This window comes from Pangasianodon hypophthalmus, chromosome 15, assembly GCF_027358585.1.
Source record: "Pangasianodon hypophthalmus isolate fPanHyp1 chromosome 15, fPanHyp1.pri, whole genome shotgun sequence".
NCBI classification, from domain to species: Eukaryota; Metazoa; Chordata; class Actinopteri; order Siluriformes; family Pangasiidae; genus Pangasianodon; species Pangasianodon hypophthalmus.
In genome coordinates this window covers 16459859-16486080 of record NC_069724.1, presented here as the reverse complement: position 1 = coordinate 16486080, position 26222 = coordinate 16459859, and the positions used below count along the sequence as shown (strand labels likewise).

At 39.0% G+C, this 26222-nt stretch overlaps 1 protein-coding gene across 2 annotated transcripts in view; it reads right to left on the bottom strand.

Moving 5' to 3' along the window:
* The window catches only part of ap3b1a (adaptor related protein complex 3 subunit beta 1a), an 80060-nt gene that overhangs the window by 42334 nt on the left and 11504 nt on the right, over window positions 1-26222 (bottom strand). For both annotated transcript variants that reach the window (XM_026928844.3, XM_026928843.3), the window contains exons 4-18: window positions 25247-25342; window positions 24925-25085; window positions 23937-24003; window positions 20733-20915; window positions 20096-20251; window positions 16983-17080; window positions 16834-16888; window positions 16509-16580; window positions 16326-16388; window positions 14571-14703; window positions 11921-12030; window positions 10308-10484; window positions 7526-7712; window positions 413-543; window positions 56-197 (exon numbers count right to left, since the gene is read on the bottom strand). In XM_026928844.3, coding sequence (XP_026784645.2) covers window positions 56-197; window positions 413-543; window positions 7526-7712; window positions 10308-10484; window positions 11921-12030; window positions 14571-14703; window positions 16326-16388; window positions 16509-16580; window positions 16834-16888; window positions 16983-17080; window positions 20096-20251; window positions 20733-20915; window positions 23937-24003; window positions 24925-25085; window positions 25247-25342 — 1831 coding nt within the window. The remainder of the gene's footprint in view (window positions 1-55; window positions 198-412; window positions 544-7525; window positions 7713-10307; window positions 10485-11920; window positions 12031-14570; window positions 14704-16325; window positions 16389-16508; window positions 16581-16833; window positions 16889-16982; window positions 17081-20095; window positions 20252-20732; window positions 20916-23936; window positions 24004-24924; window positions 25086-25246; window positions 25343-26222) is intronic.

The following is a 26222-nucleotide window of genomic DNA, read 5'->3' as shown; positions in this document are numbered from 1 at the left end:
CAATTTAAATTTACTATGACTCCATGCCTTTCATACACACACACACAAAACCAACCTTCACCGCTGCTACTGCTGTCCTCACTGCTGCTATCAGATTCCTCCTCCTCATCCTCTTCTTCCTCTCCAGAGTCTGAGTAGAACTTGTCATCTGATGTGGTAGGTTTGGCTTTGCTGACAGATGGAGCCCATTCATTTGCCTTACACAGACACACACAATGATTTTTTTCCCCAGTAGAACTACATAATATTGCAACTAAACGCTTATACATGTACAACTGTACATTTTGTCCCATATAGGAATTTGACAAAAGGAAAATGCAAACATAGTGAATTCTCCCCAAAGAAACACATGCAAGAGAGTGATACAACATCTGCTGTCATTTAACAAACGACATTTAGTAATGGTTGTTACCGCTTCCACCACCTCCACATTTCTCACAGATTGGTCAGGAGCCACATCCGGCCAATCAGACAGCTCCAGATAGCCTGTGGCTTTAGAGTTCAGAGTGTGGGACAGTGTGCCGAGCTGAAAACGATCCCGATCTGAGTGAAAGAGACATGAAAACAAGCAATAAAAAAAACGGAAAAGAGAAATGGAGAGCAGTCTACTCAAAACTGTGAAAGCTTCTGCAAATTTGAGCAAAATAACTAATATTAAAGTTCTCAGCAAATTAAAGAAATACAAAGCTCAACACTGTAAACCTGTAGCCTATAGTTGAGGCTAAATGTTTGCATACAAATAGGACTTTCCATGTTCCGATACTGTCTTTTGGCAAGTCAGTTAGGACATCTCCATCTGCTGTTCACATCACTTTCACACATTGAGGTAATTTTAAAACAACTGATTAGAGACAAATTTATTTCAGCTTTAATTCACTATATCAGAACTCCTGTCGGTTGAAAGTTTACATATACCAAGTTGACACCATGGGAAAATCCAAGCAACTCAGTAAGGACCACAGAAAAAATTCTGGACTTCCACAAGTCTGGTTCTTCCTTAGAAGTCATTTCCAAAAACTGAAGGTACCATTAGATATCAAAGTATATACATCCATCATTGAGGGAGAACTACATCACCATGGCCTGAAAGGCTGTCATGCAAGTAAGAAGACCCTGAAGGGACTGGGGCAATTCAGAAAATAGATCATGAGGAAGGAGAATTATCTAAAAATACTGAAGCAACACCTCAAAACATCAGCCATAAAGTTAAAACTTGGTTGCAACTGGGTCTTTCAGCAGGACAATGATCCTAAGCACACCAAGGTTGTAACAAATGGCTCAAATACAACAAAGTATTGTAGTGGCCATTACAAAGCCCTGCATCACCTGAATCTCACAGACTGAGCTGAAAAAGTGTGTGAGAGCTTAGTTATTTTTAAAAATGAACTCTTATGGAAATAAACTAGATACCCTAATTGATTATAACTTTGGAGGCCAAAAGTTTACATACACCTAGGCTAAAATAATTTTTTTAATTAAATTTTTTCTCATTTCTTCCCAAGCCCACACATTTCATTATCATACTTTTCCTGTGTTTAATCTCAACACAGATAACTTGAGTTGAGCTGAGGCATAAAACAGTTTCCAGATTTAAAAGCAAACTTGCATATTTTAGTTAGGAAAATTACAATTCCCATAATTATTTCCCAAATACACTGCTCAAAAAAATTAATGCAACACTTTGAAAACACATCAGATCTCAATGGGGAAAAATATCATGCTGGATATCTATACTGATATGGACTGGGCAATGTGTTAGGAATGAAAGGATGCCACATCGTTTGATGAAAATGAAAATTATCAACCTACAGAGGGCTGAATTCAAACACACCCCGAAAACCAAAGTGAAAAAATGATGCAGCAGGCTAGTCCATTTTGCTGAAATTTCATTGCAGCAACTCAAAATGGTACTCAGTAGTTTGTGTGGCCCCCACGTGCTTGTATGCCAACGTTGGGGCATGCTCCTAATGAGATGACGGATGGTGTCCTGGGGTATTTCCTCCCAGATCTGGACCAGGGCATCACTGAGCTCCTCGACAGTCTGAGGGGCAACCTGGCGGCGTCGGATGGACCGAAACATAATGTCTCAGAGGTGTTCTATTGGATTTAGATCAGGAGAGCGTGCGGGCCATTCAGTGGTATCAATTCCTTCATCCTCCAGGTATTGCCTGCATACTCTCGCCACATGAAGCCGGGCATTGTCGTGCACCAGGAGGAACCCAGGACCCACTGCACCAGCGTAGGGTCTGACAATGGGTCCAAGGATTTCATCCCGATACCTAATGGCAGTCAGGGTGCCATTGTCTAGCCTGTAGAGGTCTGTGCATCCCTCCGTGTCTATGCCTCCCCAGACCATCACTGACCCACCACCAAACCGATCATGCTGAACGATGTTACAAGCAGCATAACGTTCTCCACAGCTTCTCCAGACCCTTTCACGTCTGTCAGATGTGCTCAGGGTGAACCTGCTCTCATCTGTGAAAAGCACAGGGTGCCAGTGGCGGACCTGCCAATTCTGGTGTTCAATGGTAAATGCCAATCGAGCACCACGGTGCAGGGCAGTGAGCACTAGAGGACGTCGGGCCCTCAGGCCTCCCTCATGAAGTCTGTTTCTGATTGTTTGGTCAGAGACATTCACACCATTGGCCTGCTGGAGGTCATTTTGTAAGGCTCCGGCAGTGCTCATCCTGTTCCTCCTTGCACAAAGGAGCAGATACCGGTCCTGCTGATGGGTTAAGGACCTTCTACGGCCCTGTCCAGCTCTCCTAGAGTAACTGCCTGTCTCCTGGAATCTCCTCCATGCTCTTGAGACTGTGCTGGGAGACACAGCAAACCTTCTGGCAATGGCACATCTTGGATGAGTTGGAGTGCCTGTGCAACCTCTGTAGGGTCCAGGTATCGCCTCATGCTACCAGTAGTGACACTGACCCTAGCCAAATGCAAAACTAGTGAAAAACAGTCAGAAAAGATGAGTAGGGAAAAAATGTCAGTGGCCTCCACCTGTAAAACCATTCCTGTTTTGGGGGTCGTATCATTGTTGCCCATCTAGTGCACCTGTTGTTAATTTCATTAACACCAAAGCAGCTGAAACTGATTAACAACCCCCTCTGCTACTTAACTGACTAGATCAATATCCCAGGAGTTTAACTGACTTGATGCTATACTCTGATTAAAAAGTGTTCCTTTAATTTTTTTGAGCAGTGTATATTAACAAATTCAGTTTATTCTTAAACTAACTGGAGATCATCACATTGGTTCTTGTAGAATTTTTCCCAGAAATCTTGTAAGGCTTCTGTATATTTTGTGTACATATGATCACAAAATCACAGAATTCATTGCCTACAGGTCATGTTGGACTAAACATTGTCCTACCTGCATTAGACTAAAGATCGAGTTAAAACATAGATTGTCAAACCACATGTGGGGAGGAATCAGCTGCAATGAGTGCACTTTAAACCAAATATTTAAAATTTTATTAAAATAGTTTTTTTTTTAATTTAATAGTTTGTACCTTATTAATTCTGTCTTTATTATTAAAATATAACCATATACATCCTTTTAAGTTGCCGGACCCTGCCATATGCCCAGCAGTCTGTCCTCTGTTTAACAGTAATTAATACAATCCCACTGTCCCACTCAATGTGTGGATTACTAAAGACTTGAAGTGTGGATTTTATAAAGACTTGCACACTCCCTGTGACTGACTACATCTCAAGAATCCATATTAGTGCAGGAATTTATGTGTTTAATCACAGCAAGGCGAGAGGCTGTTGACCTCACTGACCTGCAGAAATGGGCCGTCAGAGCAGAGAAAATGAGATGCTATGACTACTGGTCACAGAAAGAGGATATGGAGAAAAAAGAATGCAGATAGAAAAGAAAAATGGAATAGATACTTTACTATACAGTCATTATGATGGTTTATTTTTATATTAGAAAGCAGCTGTTATGTTAGACTGTTGGGGCCAATAGGAAAAAGACACTAAAGTTGCTTTGGCTCCTAATAGTAATGTTCCAGCATAAATGCTTCCAACTGAGTTACAGTGTGAATGGGGACCCAACTCACTGCAGTACAAACTTCTTGCACAAATACAGTGGGGTCCAAAATTCTGAGACCAAATCTCAGATTTTTTTTCTATTTAAAACTGGAAATAAACAGAAGGTTTTAGAATTTTGAATTATTTAAAACAAAGAAAGTAAATATTTTTAATATTCAAGATTCTTCACTATTCCTAGGTTCCTTAAATATAAGCGAATTTGTGATATTGACCATGTTAACTGGTTTATACATGCTTTGAACAAATAGTCAGATTTTCAGCATTTCAGCATTCTAATCTCTTGAAGCATTATCTAAAATGCATACAATACCTTTTTGCACAAACTTGAGAAGTCCATGCCAGCTCACTGTCATTAAAGCAAAAAGGGCACATACCAAAAACTAAGAAACTCTGAAATTCATGTAAATATTTCTAATATTCTACTTTTCACATGTTGTTGTCAATATAATTTGTAATAGAATTTGTTGTATTAAAGTACAAAAGAATGTAGAATAGAAGTATTTTCACTAGTGGTCTCAGACTTTTGAACCCCACTGTACATCATCTTTTCTTCACATCCCCATAACTGTGCTTCACTGCTGATTAAGCAGAGCCAAATGGCCCTTGGGTTCTACCAGAAAGACCAAGAGCTTAATGTTCTTTTTTCCTGAGCCACTGTACTCTCTCTCCTGAGCCAACATGGTTTTAATAACAGAATAACCAAAGTTATTCTGACTGATCACCTTTATCTTGATAGAAGTGGTCTCTTCAAGGAGGACAATGCCACCAGATCTCCACCTAACTAAACACCAATGGGAGATTTTGGACTGATGTGCTAGACACTGAAGAATAGTACATGCATTTTTTAGTGAAATTACAGCTAATATTAGCTGCATAAGCCATGATCAACAAGCCCTGTCTCTACAGCAGAAATTCATAGATAATTCATGACCATGGCCATAGTCACACAAATATTAGCAGGATAATAGTAACAGCAGAAACAGAAAGTTAGGAAGAGTGTGTGTTGATTCTGAATCATGCTGGGATTTCTGAGTAATGCAGTCATGTGAATACAGTACTTCAGTTGGAAACATACACTTGATTGCTTAGATTCAAAGTAAACCTGTACCAGATCAACATCTTGGAAAGTGAAAAAATTCTTTTCACTTAGAATGATGAAGTGAACACTAAGTACAAGGTACCGTCAAGATCTATGGTGATGAACTGTTAAGCTGATGAAATATCTATAGCTTATTGAAAAAGTGCACTGTGAATTTGGTGGATACATAACTAACATATCTAAATCCATAGCTGATAAAACACCATCTAATAAGAAACCATCTGAATATACCAACAGCTCACCTGATGAAGAAGGCATTGTAATGTTACTACAGGTAAGAGCTCAGTGAATTTATCACCACCACTGAGCTCAGAAATGTAACATTCTTGGAAATATAACATTCATGCAAATGAAACAGAAATGGATTATACACAAAAAGATCTGCCTTGATTAAATTCTTATGCACTGCAAGGAAGAAACGAGAAACCATGCAAGGGAAGGAGGCACTAGAAGAGGGAAGAAACAGAGAGAAAATAGCACAGAAAGAGAGGGGAAAAAAAATCAGTGAAGAAAGCAAGAAAAAATGAAAATGAAATTGAATGTGCTTAATGCCAGAATGAAAGGAAACACTAAGTCCTAGGAAGCCAGGAAGCCACAGAGAGGTGATGCCTACTCTCCAGCCCAGTTCATGTCAGCAACAGCCCCTTCTGGTCTAGCCCTCTTCATTTAGCTTCCCCTTCCATTCAGAAAGTCAAAAAGGCAAGAGAACAACACTGCCACCTGATGGTGAATGCTGCAAAATAGCACACAGACTCAGATTCAAGCAGCAGATGAGAAAACTAAAAATTGATGGATGAAAAGAATAACTGAGCCATCCCCAAGTGTGACAATGAAAGAAATATCACAAGATACAAAACAAGTGTCTCCTGCTAGAGTTCCAGTGAAACTGATGCCTGTTGAGACTAAGAAAGGAGACAATGATCTGATACATCAACACTAATCACCTGCACCTTCAAACAAGATCTGAAGCATCCTCGAATAAAGGGAATGAGTCTCTGGCATAACCTTACACAACTTGGGCACATTTTCCCTCTGGATCCATTTGATGGCTTGATGACAATGAACATTATCATAAAACCAAGAGACCAGAGGGTGCTCAAGATGGATTCAAGAACAAGCTTGATCTCTGATAGTTTGGAGTAAACATGTTTTCAGAGAAGTGGTGAATCACTTCTAGAAGTCAAAGCTTAATTCAGGGAAACAGGACTCAGACATATGGCACATGCATATAAAACACTCTCACTAACTGGTTAACTGATTGTCGAAATGATGCACCAAGAAAGACTCACGAACAGCCCAAAATATCAAAGATCTAAGCAGTGTGAGCCTCTAAAGTGGGCAAGAACAATGCATGCTACATTTGCGGAAATGTATGCCACTGTGCAAAAGAATGCTGCGCAATTCAAATAAGTGTCGAACTCAATGGGCTGGATGATGGCAATGCTCCATAGTAAGGCAGGTGGCTTTAAAGTTCCTTCCAACATGATCCCCACGCCATGACACTTTTTCCAACATTGCCAGAAATTCAGGGTATTTCAAATGAATTTTTGTTTTATACCTAAGCAAAAGTGTCATACATACCCACCAAACTGGCAAATGTTTATGAGCACATAAACTACATGACAGAAATACTGATCCAGCAGCATGTAGATCACAAGAGATCAGTGTTGTTTTATTCGCCAAAATGAAAAGTTTCACAGGGATCATGTTTGAGGGCAATTAAAGCCACTGCCTGACCGAGGAGTGAGTTTCTAGCATAGTTTCAACCGAGTTTTGTCACAGCCGCCCAGAACAGCCCATCACTGAATCTGAGAGCCCAATCAATCCAGCCATGCTGCTGCCACAGTCTTCAGACTCTGATGAACACAGATGCAGAAAGAGCAAACACAGCTGATGGAACCACCACTTACATTCCAGAAATTATCACACCAGTGTTTCATTACAAGTGGTGAACAACCAGTGAGTAGCAGGCTAGGCTGTGATGACAGCACTTCACATGATTGCTTCTTGAGTTTTACCTGACACATCCCACGCATTAGTGAGTCTAAAATCTTGTTGGTGCAAGAGCATCCTTGTCAAGGAAAAGAAGATAATGGGAGGAAGAATTCCCTTGCAAAACTTATGCAAATATTATACACTTAGCTACTGTTGAGAAGAGTGTCTGCAAACCACAGATTGTTGTGTGACACTGAATGGGACAGGTGGCCTATGTACGAGTTCATATATAAAGTCATGACACAGCATTATAAATATTTATGAATATATCAACTTAGAGCTAAAATAACTACAATGTTCTCAGTGTACAAATATTCAATGAGAATGAATACAAAAATACAAATGAGAATGAGAAAGAGGAGGAAGAGTGTACCTTTAAAGGCAGACTGCAGCACTGGGGCAGGTTTGGGTGCCAGCAGAATTCGACGTGCATACTTGCTCAAAGCACCACTTTTCTCATTGGGAACTATCAGCTGCCGGATAAACCGTGTACGATCTCTGATGTCATAGTTCTGATCGTACTTCCCCAGGTTTAGAATGTACTGTACCAACAGCTTAGTCTAGAGTTAAAAAGAATAAGACATTTTAAGACACTACTTGTGTTTATAAGTAATAAGTAAATAAAAACATTTTAATAATGCCAGGAAGTTTTCCTCTATTTAGTTCCACAAGAGAGATCAAGAAATGTCAATAAATTTAGAAGTTTTCGTAAGGTGGTGTCAAATTTACTACTGTATGGCCTTCAATGGCAGAGGGGGCATGGTCGAGCATCAGCTGTGGACAAAGAGGAGGCAGGTTGAACTGGCAGGTAATACTTGATGATTCTCATCCATGTCTTATTACTGCCAGTCTACTTATTTGTGTCTCTTTTTACTTTCAGTGACTCCCATAACAGGCAAGAAAGAGAGAGAGCAAGATATAGCTGGCAGAGCTCACGCGACGGAGCAGAATCTGCTAGTCCGGGATGCAGGCCTCCCCCTGATCGAGCAGGAACGTAACTCGTGTCAGTGAGTATACAAATTAGTACACATCAGGCCTCGGGTGTAACCAGACCACCGTTCATCAAAGCCTGATTCAATGTGGAGTACTGGGAAAGGCATGACTGGCAAAGGTGAGGTGTGTGCACGGGGTTGGTGCCAGTCATTATTAAATTCCGAAGGAAAAAGTATAATGTGGAGGCGAAGGTTAGTCCTCTCCTCACCCATCCAGTAATTCTTAGGACAAATTGGCCAGGGTTTCAGGCATTAGTGAGAGAAGTGTTTGTGCATAGATCCTGCAGTATTGAGACATGGTATGGAAAGCGTTGGCTGGGGAGGCGGTGCCGGGGCCCATCAGCGCCAGATCCGCATCAGGGTGACATGGAGGGTGGAGGGTTCCGCCACTCCACCATTGGCAGGGAGTCCCCTCAGAGACTTCCCCTTGGAGCAGTCACGCGACGAGACCCTGAGGCATACCTACAACCAAGCATGAGTAATTGATAGTGAGCACATTCAGCCTAATGTTGCGTTATCCCATCCATATTTTTCAATTATTAAGGATAGGTTATATTAAGCGACGCAGGACACTCAAAATAAGGAAGAGACGATGCAGTTGTTAGCAATGAAGACCTTAGCATGTTAGCATGGCTGGTCATTTGGGGCAGGATAAAACACTAAACCATTTCATTGCATGTTTTATTTAATTTATTTGTGGCGATATTCGCAGGTGGTGTGTGGGATGTCACAAATGAATCCACTGGCCACCCCAAAAGTGCCACTGCACCCACTTCGATTGATTGAGTTCCCCTTCGAAAGAATTGGTATGGACCTCGTCAGGCCATTAGAACGAACTGCACAAGGGCATCACTTTGTGATAGTTTTAGTGGACTATGCAACACGATACCCAGAAGCCGTGCCTCTCTGCAACATCTCAGCATGTTGCAGAGTCACTCCATGTTATCTCTCGAGTCAGGATCCCAAAAGAAATCCTGACTTACCAGGGTACATCATTTATGTCGCACACTCTTCACAAACTGTATGAATTATTGGCAATTAAATCGATTCGTACCAGTGTTTACCATTCGCAGTCTAGGCTGGTCGAACGGTTTAATCAAACGCTTAAAATATGATTTGTAAGTTCGTTCATGATGATGCTTGGAATTGGGATAAGTGTCCTCTGTTGTTTGCACTATGAAAGGTCCCACAAGCCCATTCGAATTATTGTGTGGGTGCAAGCCTCATGGTGTCTTGGATGTCATTAAGGAAAATTGGCAGGAGAGACCTTCTAACAGCAAAAATGAGATTCATATGTTGTGGACCTGAGAGTAAAACTTCACACCTTGAGTCACCTAACACAGGAGAATTTGCATCAGGCCCAAGAATGCCAGTCCCGACTGAATGACAGGGGTATTCAGCTATGGAAATTTGCACCAGGAGAAAAAGTACTCGTTTTACTGCCCACGTCAAGCTCTAAATTACTCACAAAGTGGCAAGGACCCTTTGAGGTCACATGGCAAGTCGGAGAAGTTGATTATGAGGTCAGGCAAACGAATAGAGGTGATGCACGTCAAATATACCACCTCGGTCTCCTGAAACCGTGGAGAGAGGCAGTTCATGTGGCTCTGGCAAAGTTGGTTCCTGAGAGGGAGGAGCTGAGACCAGAAGTAAGCCTAAAAAGTGTCGAGCCTGGAGCTCGGCTAAAATTCCGCCTGCCTCCCCAGTCTTCCTCCACACCCTCACATACAAGGGTTCTACAAATTTTTTTTAAAAAATCATAATGGGTTTAATTATTCATTATTAATTAAAACCACTTTAAGTTTAAAGATTAAAAATGGGGAGGAGTGTACACAAAAGTATGTGCATACATGTTTTTCTTTTCATTATGATGATCTGACTTGCCAGAACACTACTCTGCCAACACACACACACACACACACCCACCCACACCCACACACACACACACACACACACACACACACACACACACACACACACAGATTGATATGGAAAGACATTTACATTCAAGCAAGGTAACTTAAATGAGGTGAAAAATATGCATGCCAAAAATACACAGTGTATTTCTCAAATACACATTTTCTCGCAGTAAATTACATTAATTCACTATTCTCTTCAAAAACATTAAAAAATATGGTTTGTGTATTTTATGATGTGTGTTACCTGTTTGGAGTTGGTGAGGTACAGTTTGGCTGCAAGGTTGACTGCTTGCATTTTAACAATGTCCTCTTCACTGGTGAAGGTCTTGGCCACTTTCCTCAGAAGGTCGGGCGAAATTTTTGGCACATGCTCACAATATTCACCGGTGAGCCACAGAATACTTGCCCTTGCCATGGGCACCTATAAACACAAACATATTCATACAAATATAAATCACAAACAGAACATGATACAAGCTTGAATATTTACTATAATCATTGGATTATTGGATTATCATCAGATCAGAATGAAAAGGCACATAAATTATACTCATATAGTAATATATATATAAGGCACATAAATAATATTCACACTAAATATACATCATCATCTGTGAGTATACTGTTGCCCAACCAGAATTTTTATGTATTTTCATTCCTATCTGATGATTGTGGTTAATATCCAATATACCACACATGATATACCATATGTTTAGATAAGGTGAAACTAAAGTAGTTACAACAATTATTTTATACTACACCAGTATAAATAATGACCCCAGAAAAAACATTTTCAGGTGCTACGTGTTCTCTTGCTCTGTCTCTTGGCTCAGTACGAGCTGAAGTATGTGCTAAATGCAATCAAATTGCACCAAGTTCCACTTCAAATGCCCTAAATACCCAATCTGTGAAAGCACCATTAATACCACACTGGGGGAAGAAACTATATAGACATTGTTTTGCTAAAAATGATCATGTTCCCTCCTTCAGTTTACCTAATAAAACAATTCTGCTGTTATGCCATAATTTAATGGCATCCATATAAGTTAAGTCATAATATAGACAACTTTTATACTGTGATTTTTTTTTGTATATCATCCATCTAGTAACAATAACGTGGAACTGATTTCTCTTGGTAACAAGTTTCTTACTATTTTCTCATGAAAGAATCCAGTAACTCTTCAAAACTTTTTTTCTGATCGATTTTAAAACTTCCAGATTTCAGCTTTCGTGCACGTTTTAAATAGATATTAAATGCATCACGAAAATAGACAAAATGTGATATGCACTAGGGAGGCTGCCATGTAGATAATAAGGTAATGTCCAAAGACAAGACATGCAGAACCTTAGTAGTGCTGCCCCTTTGGCACATTATAAATTTGATCATTTAAGGTTCATTAAATATAAAAATAAACATTAATTTCTAAATAAAATTAATTTATATATTTATATTAAAACAATTTTATCATGGTTTAATTGTAGTTCTTAATTTAACCATTCTCTTTTTTATTACTCAAGTAAGGAAATATTAAACAAATGCCATTCTTTATTAATTTTTGACAAGAACTGCAATATCGCTCTTAAGCATGAATAATTCCACATTACAACCTACAAAATGGCATATTCATATTTTCTCAAATTTCCATTCTGGTCTGGAAATTAGTTCATTTAAACTTAATTTTATACTTCAACAGGCTTTCCAGACTTGAGTAGAAGAATCACAAAAGACTAAGGATTAATTGCATTAAACTGCAAAAATCCTTGTGTTAATATTTTGTATTATTAATCACAGCTTAGATTTTTTGTGTTTTTGGAGCGTGTCTGTGTGTGAATGTACACATGTTGCAGCAGTCTCACCGTAATGCTGTCAAACAGCTTAGCCATGTGTTTGATGATGTCGCTGTGCTGTAAGGGCTGTGTCTGCAGCAGCTTCTTAATGACCACTACACTCTCTGCTACGACTGTCTCTGAAAAAGACAAAACAAAGAACATTTAAGGCTGTGAAATTTAACAGTTTTTCCTTAAAGTGTTTGTCCATTGGAATGCGTCTGATACAGTTCAACCGGAAGCCAACCAGTAGGCACACAGCATTTAACAAACAGGAGCCTGAATGTCATATGATCGTTTTGACATTTCCAGATTGAATCTATTTATGTGCACTTTGCTCTCACATAACCAACAACTTGATCAAAAGCTGACATTCACTGCACAAGGAAAGCTAACTTAGCTAGCAATTAAAACATTTTTATGCAAACTGACCGGTTTTAAGTACATTTGTTAGACTGGCTCCTCATTTACCCAACATACTACACAGAAGGCCTAGGCAAGGTTAAAAGCAAATAAAAGCATTTACACATTGTTTTGGTGAAACAGAATGTTTTCTTAAAGTAGAGGTGTGAAAATATAGGCAGAAAAATCATTTTTTGTTGAAACCAGATTTTTGGCCATTGTTGGCTGTTTGCCAAAATCCAGATGCAGTAACATCTTCCCCATGCCAACAAACACAGAAAATCTGTTCAAATAAAATTTACCTCTAGACAAAGGTGGCCTGTGACCTGTTAGTTGATGCTGCACATCCCACTGAAGAAAACACTGACAATGCAGGGAATTTTATGAATTACATGAAAGCTGGGCACCACTGCCTGTCTTTTAATTTTTATATTTTAAGCCTCTGGCAAATCTCTGTGATCTGCCATTTACTAAGCATTTAGCAGTGGGAGATTCAAGGAATACATATCCATAAATACAACTTAATTATAATTAAAAATTGCAAAAAGTCATATTTTCTACCTCAGCAGAACTATGTAGGCATATCAGATTGAATACTGATTGACATCTATTGATTGGTATCTCCCTGGCAATGGAAACAAGCCCCGAACAGTGCAAGTAAGAGAAAAGCATGTAGGAATAAGAAAGTCTCTATTGACTGATAAGCAGTTTAATGGCCAGATGTGGCCTGTTTCCTCTTTATTTCATGACAAATTAAGGAAATAAAAAGTCTGAATTTGATTCCAAGTGTTGAATTTGCATTCGGGAGCTGTTCAAGGGAACTTTCACATTAAGCTGAAAAAAAACAAGAGAGACCTATCAAAGAGATGGCAGAAACTTTAGGAGTGGCCAACTCAACACTTTGGTACATTGTTTATAATAAAAAAAAAATAATAATAAAAAAAATTAAAAAAATTAAAAAAAAAAAAAAAAAAAAAAAAAAAAAAAAGGAATGCACAGGCGAGCTCAGCAACACCAAAAGGCCTGACCACAGAAGACAACTAAAGTGGATGATTGGAGAATTCTTTCCTTGGTGAAGAAAAACCCCTTCACAACATCAAGCTGACAGAAGTAGTAGGATGAATTCTGAAGTATATCGAGCTATACTTTCTGCTCAGATTCGGTCAAATGCCGCAAAACCGATAGGATGGCGCTTCACAGTACAGATGGATAATGACTCAAAACGTACCACGAAAGCAACCCAAGAGCTTGGAAATGGAATGTCCTTAAATGGCCAAGTAAGTCATCCCAACTGAGCATGATTTTCAGTTACTGAAGACAAAAAAAGTTTGAATTCCTAAACGGTTAATGCAATATTTATGTTAAACTCCTTGAATTAAAGCTGAAAGTCTACTCTTCAATCACATCTTGATTGCTTCATTTCAAATCCATTGTGGTGGTATACATCTCGGTTGCTCCATCACAAAGAGGCTGAGCGAAGTAAGTTCAGTTTTTGTAGTTGGGGTAAATTAGCAGATGGATAATTCTGATTGGTACTTTGGTAGACCTGACATCAGCTCTGTCAAACATAGACCTGCCAACTCAAATTGGCTAGAAGAAAATAGCAGAAATAAGAAATTCAGAAAACTAATGGCACTAGAAGTCAAAATAAAAACACCATCAAGCCGTACATAATTGAATAACTTGCATTGCTTTTGTCTTTTATCTAATCTGCTTATAATCTGTTTATTGTATTATTTTTTGCTCTTAATAACAATAACAATAAATTTGATTTTGATTCTGAATTACAATTTTTACTTTTTCTGTTCTGATAAATGAAATATATAGTTAAAATATTTTTTTTTTAATTTGGAAAGCTTATAAGCATATATGTACTATGACAGTATTATGTGATTTTGGGGCGTGCGTTTCTTTTGCAGTCCAATCTTCAGAACATTTGATTGTTACATACCTGCTGCAGGAATGAGGAGTGAGTGCATTGCAGAATGTCCATGTATTAATAAACTTATTAAATATTCCTCAAATGTAACTGAAATGTTAGCAAATTTCCTCATAAAGAAAGCATAGAACACTGGATACATTTAATTTAAATAAGTTTGTGAATATTTTCTTCAAATAACTTTAAGATCCAAAACATCCCTTTTCCGATTATGGTTAATTTTGCACAATATTTGAATGTCTTCAAGTAATACTATAACTAACTGCGCATGTGCGAGTTCACGTGAGCATGTTTGTCTATACACGTGAAAAATAGGTGGGGTGTGTGTGTGTGTTTTACCATTTTGGCTGGAAAGCAATAGCACAAGGCCGTTGAGACATGCGTCTGTGATCTCAGAGATGTTGGTTGCGCATCTTCCAATTGCCTGGATAGTATTGGCTGCAAACTCTTTGTCCTGACTCTTAACATATGTCTAAAAACACACACACACACACACACACACACACACACACACACACACACACACACACACACCTGTCGGTCATATCCACACTAGCAATGTTGATCCAGTTCAATATTCAGTGTGTTTGAGTTTTTCTATCTTCGATCTTTAGACAGTCTTGATTTTTAGTGTACAATCTGCTTGGTTTTAACTTTAGTATTGTTTTAGTTTGTCTGTTGGTAAATTGATTATTCAATTTCTCAGGCATGTAGTCAAGAGTGGTTTCATGCTCCCCTAAGAATCCCTGTGAGCAGGGATTACTCTAATATAGCTGTCTATATTGTGCCCTAATGGTTACTTTCGGCTGTACAACCAGCAACCTCTACTACCCTCCACTATTGACTCAGTCCCTCAGTGGTGGTAGGTGAACTATGGAACTGCCAGTCTGCCTTCCAGAAAGTTGATGTCATCTCAGCTTTAGCTCCCCTTCACTCTCTCCACTTCCTGGCATTGATTAAGACCTGGATCACTCCAAAGAGTTCATCAACACTGGCTGCTCTGTCATCTTCGTCTGTTTGCTCTTACACTCCATGAGAGATTTGCAGGGGTGATGGTGCATACTTAATTCTGTCCAAGAAATGGTGCTTCACACATCCTGCACCATCTCATCTTAACATCTCATCCTTTCAAATCCATGCTGTTGCTGTAACCTCTCCCATTAATTTTGTTATCTATCACTCACCCAACCCCCTAGAACCTTCACAGAAGAACTGGACATCCTCCTTAGTCTCTTGCCTTCTGATAGGATCTTGCACACTTGCTCTTAACTTTACCTACAACAACAGCCCTCCAACACAAAAGGGATCCTTCCTAGACATTAACCTTGCCCTGCTCCACTTTTCAGACCATCACTTTTTATCCTTCACTCTCACCCTCCCTCCTCCCTAGATTCCAACGTCCTAACAACCCTAACACACCCTGGCTCCTTTTCCTCTGTACGACATGATTCAGCCACCAATACGTTCTTCTCTTTACTTTCATCCATTGACCACCTCTGCCCGCTATCTTCCACACCTACAAAATCTTCTCACCTTGCTCCTTGGCTGTCAGATATCCTATACAGCATCAGCACACAGCAAAACACAAGGGAAAGCTGAAAGCATCTGCATCTGGACCAAATGGCATCTTCAGCTTTAGTAGAGTTCAATCACTTAAGTGTCAATTGTGTTTTAAATGATTCAAGTCTGAGCATAATGTTTTCTAAATGTCCTTGCACATAAGGAAGAGAGAAGTAGTATTTGGGTCCTGCATCATTCCGTTTTGGAATGTTACTTGTATAATTCTCACTCTTACTGTTTTCTGCCAATCAGCAAGCATTGTAATGCAAAAAAACACACAGAACGTATAAATATTCAGTCTATAATTGGGTTGAGTAGTTTAATGGTTCATTCACTTCTTTCCACCAGATAAAAATCTAATTTGGCTTGGCCTCAGTCGGTTTACCCTATTGAATGGTTTACTCTGTTGCACATGAAGCATTTTTAGGTTTACTGATTATGCACTCAGTTGGATAATTAACAGATTATTAGCTTGAATAAAGTGTGTCCCCAGGCCATATCACTTTAAATTCCTGAAGAAAAAGAAAACGTTACCTGGAACTCACGGAGTATGGTGGAGATGTTGGCTTCATTGGCCAAGTTAGTTAGGATTTCCAGCTATCAAAACACAATTAACAATAATAAGATCAAAGTCAGGAAACATTAAATCACAGACAGGCAGAAGTACTGAGAGTAAAAGTTACACTGCATGTTAAAACACTTAATTTGTATAATTACCTTGAGTGTTTTGATATGTGTGGCATCTGTTGATCTTACATAAAAACTCTTCAAGAATGGCTCAAACATGCCCTAAAACACACAGACCAAACACAATTGAGAAATACGTTCCAATTTTTAACACCTCACTAAAATGCATGTGCACACGATAAACTCAGAACAAAACACATGTCCACTTTAATTTGGATTTATGTGCATTTAAAGCACACATTTCAACACTATCAACAACACAAAGTGGCCTAATAGACAATACTGAACATTTAAACGCACTGAATAGTAAACCATTTATTACAAGCAATATTTAAATAAAATTTAAATGTTGTACCTTTTTCTGAATGGACATGGTGGCAATATTTTGCAGCACTATATACTGAACCTCTCTGAAAGACAGAAAGAAAGAGAGAGAGAGAAAGAGATACATAAATATTTACGAGAGTAAAATATGAGTGTGTGCGCATATGTTTGTGTCTATACCTGTGGCTCCTTAGCAGTCGCACCAGAGATTTGGTGATGATGTTCAGTTCATGCTTAGGGGCCAAGTGCCAATACAGCTGTGCCACAGCCATTACCACCTGAGACAGAGAGAGAGATTTTTTTGTAGTTATCTGTTATTTATTTATTTATTTTTTTTAAGTCTCTCACATAATATGTACTCTGCAATTTTAGCAAATTTTTCAGTCAAGTCTAACTCTTTGAGACACATTTAGATAGACTCCATCCATCCTTTTCTGTTTCTTTCTCTAAATCGTGTGAGAGTAAGATTTAAAATGAAACAAGATTCATTCAAACCACACAACACGACTTTCAACACGCTCTATATAATAAAAAAAATCACAATATATTATATATGATTGCTTGTACAGTATTAATACCCATATCTAATATTGAGTATTGTTCCAGTATTGATACTAATATGAGAAACAAGAATAAACAAATATCACAGACTGTATTTGTAATTTCATCTGGTTCAACTGCCACCCCACTGCCCCTCACAACATTGCAGTAGATATTGGTATTAATCACAAAGTCACAAAGTGACTGTATGACGTATTACTTGAGATAACTACCAAGTTCACACGGCCTTCGTTCCCTTTCTTCTTCTCACCTTGTACATGCAAGACCTCATGTGCACCTGGGAACGATCAGGTCTCGAAACCTGTCCCTGAAAGCTGGCAATAGACTCCTATGATCTTTTCATGCTGTAATGAGTGCATTTTGTATTTTTGGAATCATTCAGAACTCTAAGATAGTGGCTACTATCTTAAGTTGGATTCCCTCGTTAGCTTGCTAGCTTTGTTATCCACAAGTTATTCCACTGATTCACCATTAAACATCTTAAAGAAGCAGTCTTCAGTTTGGACGTCCCCTTTGCTGACTGATGCCAAAATGGCACACCAGTTTGCCAGATTCAGCCCCAGATTCGTATCTGAATCCTAGTTGAATCTGGCCCAAGTGCTACACCTTACACAACCAGTTGATTATAAACATCCATGCCCAACGATGATTGAATAAGCAGAGTAAGAAGCCAAGCAAACAATCAGAGTCTCTTTCTAGGCATGAAAGAGAATGAAGGCTTGTAAAACTTAAGAATTTGGAAAACTTTCACCTTTTTAAGTATTGCTGTATAGTTGATATATATGGCTGTCGTGGTAAGATCTCAATGGAAATTAAATTTTCTATAAATATACATTTTTTATTGATGAACAATGTGACATCAAAATAGTGTATCGTTTAGAAATAATATTCATAAAATACAGTTTTATATTATATATTGTAATGTGTGATACTCCCTACCAACTCACAGACGCGTGTGCACACGCACACACGCACACACGCGCTCCCACCCATGCATACCATGGCCATCTGGTCTATTCAGATTTGTCATTCCAGGAACTGATTAGTTTATCTAACACCTTGGAGTGAGTTTGCCTAGTTGGGGTTCCCATCTTACTATAAAATATATGGTGTCCTTCCCATTTACTAAACTGGTCATTGAATGTAAATATTAACCTCAAGGGGTATAAGTAGGGCAGGCAAAATACAGGTGAAGATCTTGGAGAACATTTAGCTCAGTCATCTTATGCTTTTATCCAAAACGACATAAAATTAAGACAATATACAACCGACCAGCTGAGTGTTAAGGGCCTTGACCCAACAGTGGTGGCTCAGTGGTGTTGGGATTTGAACTCATAACCTTCCAATATGGAGCCCAATGCCTTAACCACAAAGATTTTTCCATCTAATCTCTTAGACTAGGGAGACTCTTAGACCTGACCTGTTAACAACATATCATGTTAACATTGCCTTACTGTACAGTTTCCAAACAAAGGCCCTGGAGAACCACCTGTACTGCATATTTGAGCATTTTCACTGTTCACTCACACACTCTCTCACACACACACTCTCACTCTCACACACACACACTCTCACACCTAATTGATAGCTCTTCCTGATTTGAATGGGATAAAGTGTGTTCAAGCAGGGAAAACATTAAAACATGCAGGACAATGGGTTTGGATTGGGAACCTACGCCCTATTGTATTTCTAAATAACATTTTTAGCATGTTTAAAGTGCCAATATATTCTATATTTTCCTCCAACATCCAGATATAAAGCTCCAATGTGTGGTTAAGTACCAAAATTGACAGATTCAGCTTCTACAGGATTACCTTAGAATTCACCTTTAAAATAAACAGTGCGCTCTCAGTGCCAGTCCCAAGCTCAGATAAAATTGGGGAGGGTTGCGTCAGGAAGGGCATCCAGCGTAAAAACTATGCCAAATCAAATACGTGGACCAATGATCCGCTGTGGCGACCCCTAATGGGAGCAGCCGAAAGAGGAAGAACAACTGTGTTTGTCTTTAAGGAAGAAGCATGTTAAATGGCCTCTGTTTCAACTGGCTGCCCTGTATTACACATCATTAATTGACTGAATAGCACTGATATATAAATGTGAGTCAAACTATGAATAATTAAAAGGGCTGTTTTTGTAGCCTGGGGCTTCTGGATACATGTACTGTATGGACTGGGAGTGAACAAAAGTTTGACATTCATATAGTACATCAACCTCTTATTGTAGAAAAGCAAGAAAGATTTAGTTTTTCATGACATGGGCACTTTAACCTTCTGTTCTTATCTATGATATATCATGAGTATAAAACTAGCTATTTACAATCTATTTACTGTATAATTGTATAATTTTTTTTTAGCTATCAGAGGACAAAAGTACATATGAAATTTTTCCCAGCAATCTTTAAGTGACCTGTGAAAGACAGACAGGAAGAAATAGAGAAAGAAATGGAGGGTTCCATCCAGAAGTTAAAGAGAGAGAAAAAAGATGACAAAGGCTGCGTTAGTTTTCACCTCCATGCATTTTTTTTTTTTTTACTGTACTTCTAATACTAACACTAAATTCTAACAAAATTTTCAGCATATGAAGGAAATGTATTACTTGGAGGGTAAATCATGGTCGTACCAAATAATATTTAGACAGGTGGCCAATTAGTGTTAAATTTTAAGTCTGAAATTTTCCCTTCCGAAGACCTTATAAACCCTTATATAATGTACTGTATGTGTGTGTGTACTCACAGCAGTATTTCTACTCTGCAGTAAAGGTTTGATATTGCGTAGCAGTAATCTATGATCTGGATCCATCACGTATGGCTTTGTCTGCTTCACGCCATCTCTCTTCTCTTCATCTGAATCGTAGAATGCCTTTTCACTGTTTTCATCAAATGTACCGTCCTACAGATGTGCGCACATGTAATGGCAAAAAATAAATTATCAGAGACAGAAACATGTATGCACACAATGGCAAAAATGGCCAGAAAATAAGTATTTCGTTTTATATTGCCATCATCTAAATTAGACTGTGTTCACAAAGGCAGATCAACAATGATTTCTGCAGTCTCGTATTTCAAAAGGATTGACAGCCTGACTGACAGCCTATAGTAGGTGTGGTAATGGTTTCAATTTAACAATTTATCACTAGAATTGCTAGAATCATTTATGTAGTGAACACAGACAAGCAGTGTGATACAAGTAGTGAAATGTACCAGTGCTGTTATACTAAACATCAACTCTCTTGGAACACCATTTGTCCAATCAAATTAGCAGACCAAAACTAACTGTTGTATGAGTAGAACATAATCCATGTCATAATGACATCATGAAGCAGTACAAAAGTAAAGACAATTATCATGGTATTTGAATTTAATAGTGGCACCTCTCTCCATGGGCTGATGAACTGCGTGCGAGCGTAGCGGGTGAGCATGTTAATGATCACCACCTGTCCCCATTCCTCCACATCGATCAGAAGGTTGCACAGCTTCCGGTAGTTCTTATGGATCAGATCAATCCGATCAGGACACACTTCTTCAAATGCCATCACCACACTCCCTGCCACCAGCTACAACACACACACACACACACACACACACAGACAGAGCTAATTAAGATTCACTTACTTTCAACTTTTTTTTTTTTTTTATTTACTTTTTTTAAGCATACAATCATAAAAAGTCATTCCTACAGACAGCTGTTACACTTGTGCACCACGATGGACATCACAGAATACTAGATATTATCTATATTTATGTGCAATCTTTATTACGTGAATGATTAATATTTTACTGTGGTTTGGGTTTGAGAAATGTTTGTATACCGTCCCTGAAATTTGAGAATTCTTATTTTGCTCAAATAAACTAAATTTAGAATAGCAGTACATCCTGTTGCACTTTAATGCCTGTTCCAATTCCAGTTCTTACTTAACAATATCACAAATAGTGGTTTTCATAAAAATATGCAAGACATCCTGCATGACCATAGTGGTGGACTCATAGTTTATAGTTACTAGTCACTGTTCTAGGTGCGTAGTCACTGCTCCACAGAACAGGGCAAAGAAGATGAACGTTGGGCAGCGTAGCATGTTTTAGGCCTGTGTCACCAATTATCAAAAAATACTTTATTCAAAATGGCTTTTGTGGATGAGCCAGCTGTTATTGTTTTTTATGTCTGTAATAAATCATTTACATGTCCCCACCTGCATATTCAATATTACATATGATCGACATGAACCCAGTGTTGATCATGAATTTATTTATAGAATCCTAGAGACGGCATAATACTAGGGGATGCATGATGACTAATTTTTACTAGATGACCAGCAAGCTGTTTTATTTTTGCAAGAATGCATCAAAGCACACAGTGCAATAAATGTGCAGTATCATATTACACTATTTAAGGACATACCAATTCTTAAAAGTTTAGTTTAGAATAGGCATCCGCTGCACTGACTGTCATGCCAATACCAACACGCCACACCCAGCTGGCAGATTTAAATCTAATAAGGTTTAACAGCTGAACAGCATTGTAAGTGGGACTAAATACTGACATCCAACCTGCGGAACAGGGATCTTTTACCCCGTGTCAATCATGATGACATTAACTATGGCACAGTGCAATGATTTTTTTGACAGTTTTAAAGAAGGAGGTTTTAGACACTCAGCTCAATTGAGAATCATTAGGTCTTTGTGACATATGCTTAAGCTAGTATAATGGATCACAAGCAGTTTGGCCTGGGCCACATGCCTACCGTTAATATCTACATTGTATCGCTGGTAGTTTCACCAGATGAAGCTCTATATTGTTATACTGCCAATATTTGTACTAACACTCCAATCTGCAGCTAATGTTGATCCTTCTATCTGGAAGCTAACTGCCACCTCACTCCTGGCAGTTGGACAACTAGGCCAGGACATGGAACGGCTCACTGCACCTGGTTTACACGTGACGTGAAGTGTGGTTAGAACTGTCCTACATTAGATCAGTTAATTCTGGTGACAAGGTCACAGGCAAACAAACTGTAGTGTCGCCATCATTTTCCAGTGTCCTTGTAGCTCATGGACACATCAATATCAGACCCCGAGAATGCCATTCTGGAGAAATTCATGAACAGAGATACAACAGGGAAGGTACGATTCAGAACAAAGAATTTTACTCAACATACTTTCTCTTCAGAAGAATAATGAGGGCTGAGCTGGTTCCTGAAATCCCTCCCATTCTGCATACTAAAATTGTCAGGTGTAATTCATGTCATGCAACCACAAGACTGATTGGCATCAGTGAATCTGTGGAATGTTTCCAGCACCCCCAGAACACAGAAACTCTTTTAGATTGGCCTTCCAAAGACAGGCACTCCAACTCAAAGTCCTATATTTTAGCCTCTCTTTTGCACCACAGGTGTTTTCAGAAGGTATGCTGGCAGCCCTCCTTTGATGGCCAGAGGCATCAGGGTACTGTGGTACTTGAACCACTAGTTCCTATGCACTCCCACCAAAAGCAGACCGTTTGGGACATATTCACCCTCTTCTTTCACAGTACAATACCAAGAAAAGAGCCACACAGGTTATCATCAATGTCAAGCTAGATTCAGTGGGAATGCTAGTCACCTTATCACCACAACAGTTGTTCTCCAACCTTGTCCAACCCACTTGGGTTTACTGGAAATAAACGTCTTTCAAAAACTTCATATCAGCTTTCTGAAAAGAGCAAGGTGCCTCCATCCTCCACAAGTACTTTAAAGCCCTTCCTTAGGAGCCCATGAGAGTGGCAAACTGAAATGGGCCTGTCTGATTTTTTTTTTTTTTTTTTTTTAACTACAATTTTGCTAGTCAAATTTGCCTTTTTGCTTGTGATCATACCAGTAAAAACAGTGGGAGATCTGCATGCTTTGGTAATAAGTTTGCCCTGTATGCCATGGTGACCTGATGAGTCTGGGGTGACTTTGTGGTTAAACCTTGGGTTTCTGTCAAATATAAATAACAAACATAAAATCCAATTTTGTAAACCAATTGACTGACCTTGCAGCATCCTGAAAGCCTGCATCCACACTGGCCCTTTGCGGATAAGAATGAAGACCCCTGCTCTAGGTGTTCTTCTTGGAGCAATGACTCCTGAAGTCATTGTTAAGATTCCCATTCAAATTCTAATTCTGGGTGATCTTCCCATGGAGGGGAAATTGTCCAATTGACCAAGAATTGTCCTCTCTCAATCTGCTGTATATAAAGGCCTGATCCCAATTTGATTATCTGGTCAGTAACACAGCAAATTCAAAGCATGCTCATGGATATAAAAAAAAGATAAATCCTATGGTCTGGGAGACTCTGCCATCAGATCTAAGTCTCCAATCAGATCTCAGGAGAGACTATTTCCATCTGTCTCTGGTGCTTCAGATGCCAAGAGTAAATGTGTTGTATGGTACATGCTTAAAGGCAAAAAAAGCATCTGAGACCTTTTTGCCTTTTATAATAGCTTTTGCCAACCCAATTTTGCTAGCATGAAAGATAGCTATTTAGTTACCACACATGCATTGAATGCTTATATTAAAGCACTTTTTATTTGATTGAAGGAGGTGATGTTTCAAACTGACCGTGCTTTTGTCTCTTAGTAGCTTCTCAATCACTTCAATCAGGTGCTCCTTCTGATCAGGATCCAGACTGTGAAAGGTATGAGAGCAAAAGGGTGCAAAAAAGAAACTTCTTAAAAGGAAAAAAACAACAATTAAAGAGTAAAAGATTCAATACCATTGCAGATGTAACTGACTTAAGAAAAAAGACAAGCAACATGTATTTGCAGTTTTGCAGACAAAGTTGGGTGGAATCCTGAGCAAATGTTTGTGCAGAGAAGAATAGAGAAGGAATGGAAATTGTTAGTTAGGGTTAGTGACCTGCTGTTAACTACAAGTAGGTGTTTTGTTTAAAGCTACAAGGTGTAGCGTTCTTAAAAAATGACATGAGTCACGGGACAAAAAGATACTTCATAATATGATCTTGATGATGCAGAGGCAGACTGCTGATGGATCAGTACTTAGAAAATGTGGTACACAGTAAATGTCACATTCATGCGCATAATACAAATTTTATTCTCAAAGCACTTCTTTAACACTGAGGAAACAGAGATAATGCTTGCAGATAATTATATTCTCAGAACCATGAATGCTCAGGCCACATCCCAAACCCCAGTCCACCAATGGTGTCTTTACTGTTCAGGCATACTACTGAACATACATTAAATGGTTTGAGACACAGAATGTGCATTACTTGCCTCTTGCCATGAGATTAATATGCACAGTGAAAGAAATGTTTGCCTGGTCATTATTCCTGTCCTGATATAAACTTCTTTTTGTCCTTAGTAATGTCTAGCTGACCAGTTCTGAAAGTAATTATCATAGAGAAGATTATAATAAACTAACAGTGAACACAGCTAAACTGACCTCCAGTTATTTTTTATTGCACCTGTTGTTATCCCAGTGGCCTAATATTGCAATTATATTTTTAAATTTACTTTTGGCCAAGTAGCCTGCAGGGCTGCAGACATACATTACTAAAAGGAATATGCATGTCTGTTTGTGTGTGTACCTGTACAGTTTCTGTATGGCATGAGCAGCTGTTTTCCTGACGTAAGGTGAAAGGTCAGAGGCAGCCTCCTTGATGGCCAACATCATAATGGGCACAATGATTGGCACACGAATGCTGGAGAGAACCCGTAGGGCACTGGCCCTGATCAGCTGGTTTGGATCCTACATACGTACATATGTACGCGGGTGCACACAGACAGACAGACACACACACATTTTAGGTAACAAAATTGTAAATCCAACTGATTTGCAAAGCGAGACTGCTTCCCTGCCTAGTCTCAGAGCGTGCTGGGAATGTGGGGATAAAAGTGAGAGGGATGTACCTTGAGAGCACGCTGAAAGGTGCTGATGGACAGAAGGGCAAGATCCTGCTGTTCCTCTGCATACCTGACCAAGTATACGTAAACCAGCTTCTTCAGCTACAAGACACACAGATACACACACACTCTAAATATACACACACACACTACACACATACATACACATTTGAGCTCTGCTCTCATCGTGCCAGTCAGGTGCTGATTTTGTATGACTATGAGCTCTCATTGGGCTAATTCAGACATGAAATTACTGCATGCAAATGTGAAAAATTATTTAGGGGTAGCGGTGTGAGTGACTTCTCATCCTCTTCCATCTGATACAGAGACCTCCCAAAAAACCACCATCTTTGTCTCATCTTAAGCTATGCCCTCCTCCTGTATTAGATACTGAAACAGACGTACAGAGAACGCAAGACTGACAGCAACAGAGAGAGACAGACAACCAAACAACCGTCCAGGCTTTCACTTTTGCATCGTTTTTGCATTTGTATTTGTGTGTATTTTGTAATGTCAGGCAGTATTCTGAAAACAATATCATTTAAATTTTTGGCTGTATCTCCCAACCTCTTTCAAGAGTCAACCCAGTTGTAAGTGTGTCTGCTGTTGGGGTGATGAGGGAACATGGACTGGCGATAATCATCAGTGTGCATCATCGCCTTTAGCCATGCTGTTTCTCAATCTGCTAGCTTAGTATGTGTCACACTGTGTTAAAAGTTGTTATTTAATTCTGAATAGTGACTGTTTTGACTCTACAGTTGTTTACTGGTAAAACACCACAGCATTACCTTGCGTTACATGATTGTTTGTACTGCACTGTTTTGTCTTATATAGTTTGGACTCCCTGTCAAGTGCAAAGTATATTTCATAAAGTTGATTCACACATGATCAACTGTTATTACTTGTGACTACTCAAGTGAGAGCATGATTTTGGGTGTGTCCAAGAAAAAGAGAGACAGGGTTAAAAAAAAAAAGAGAGAGA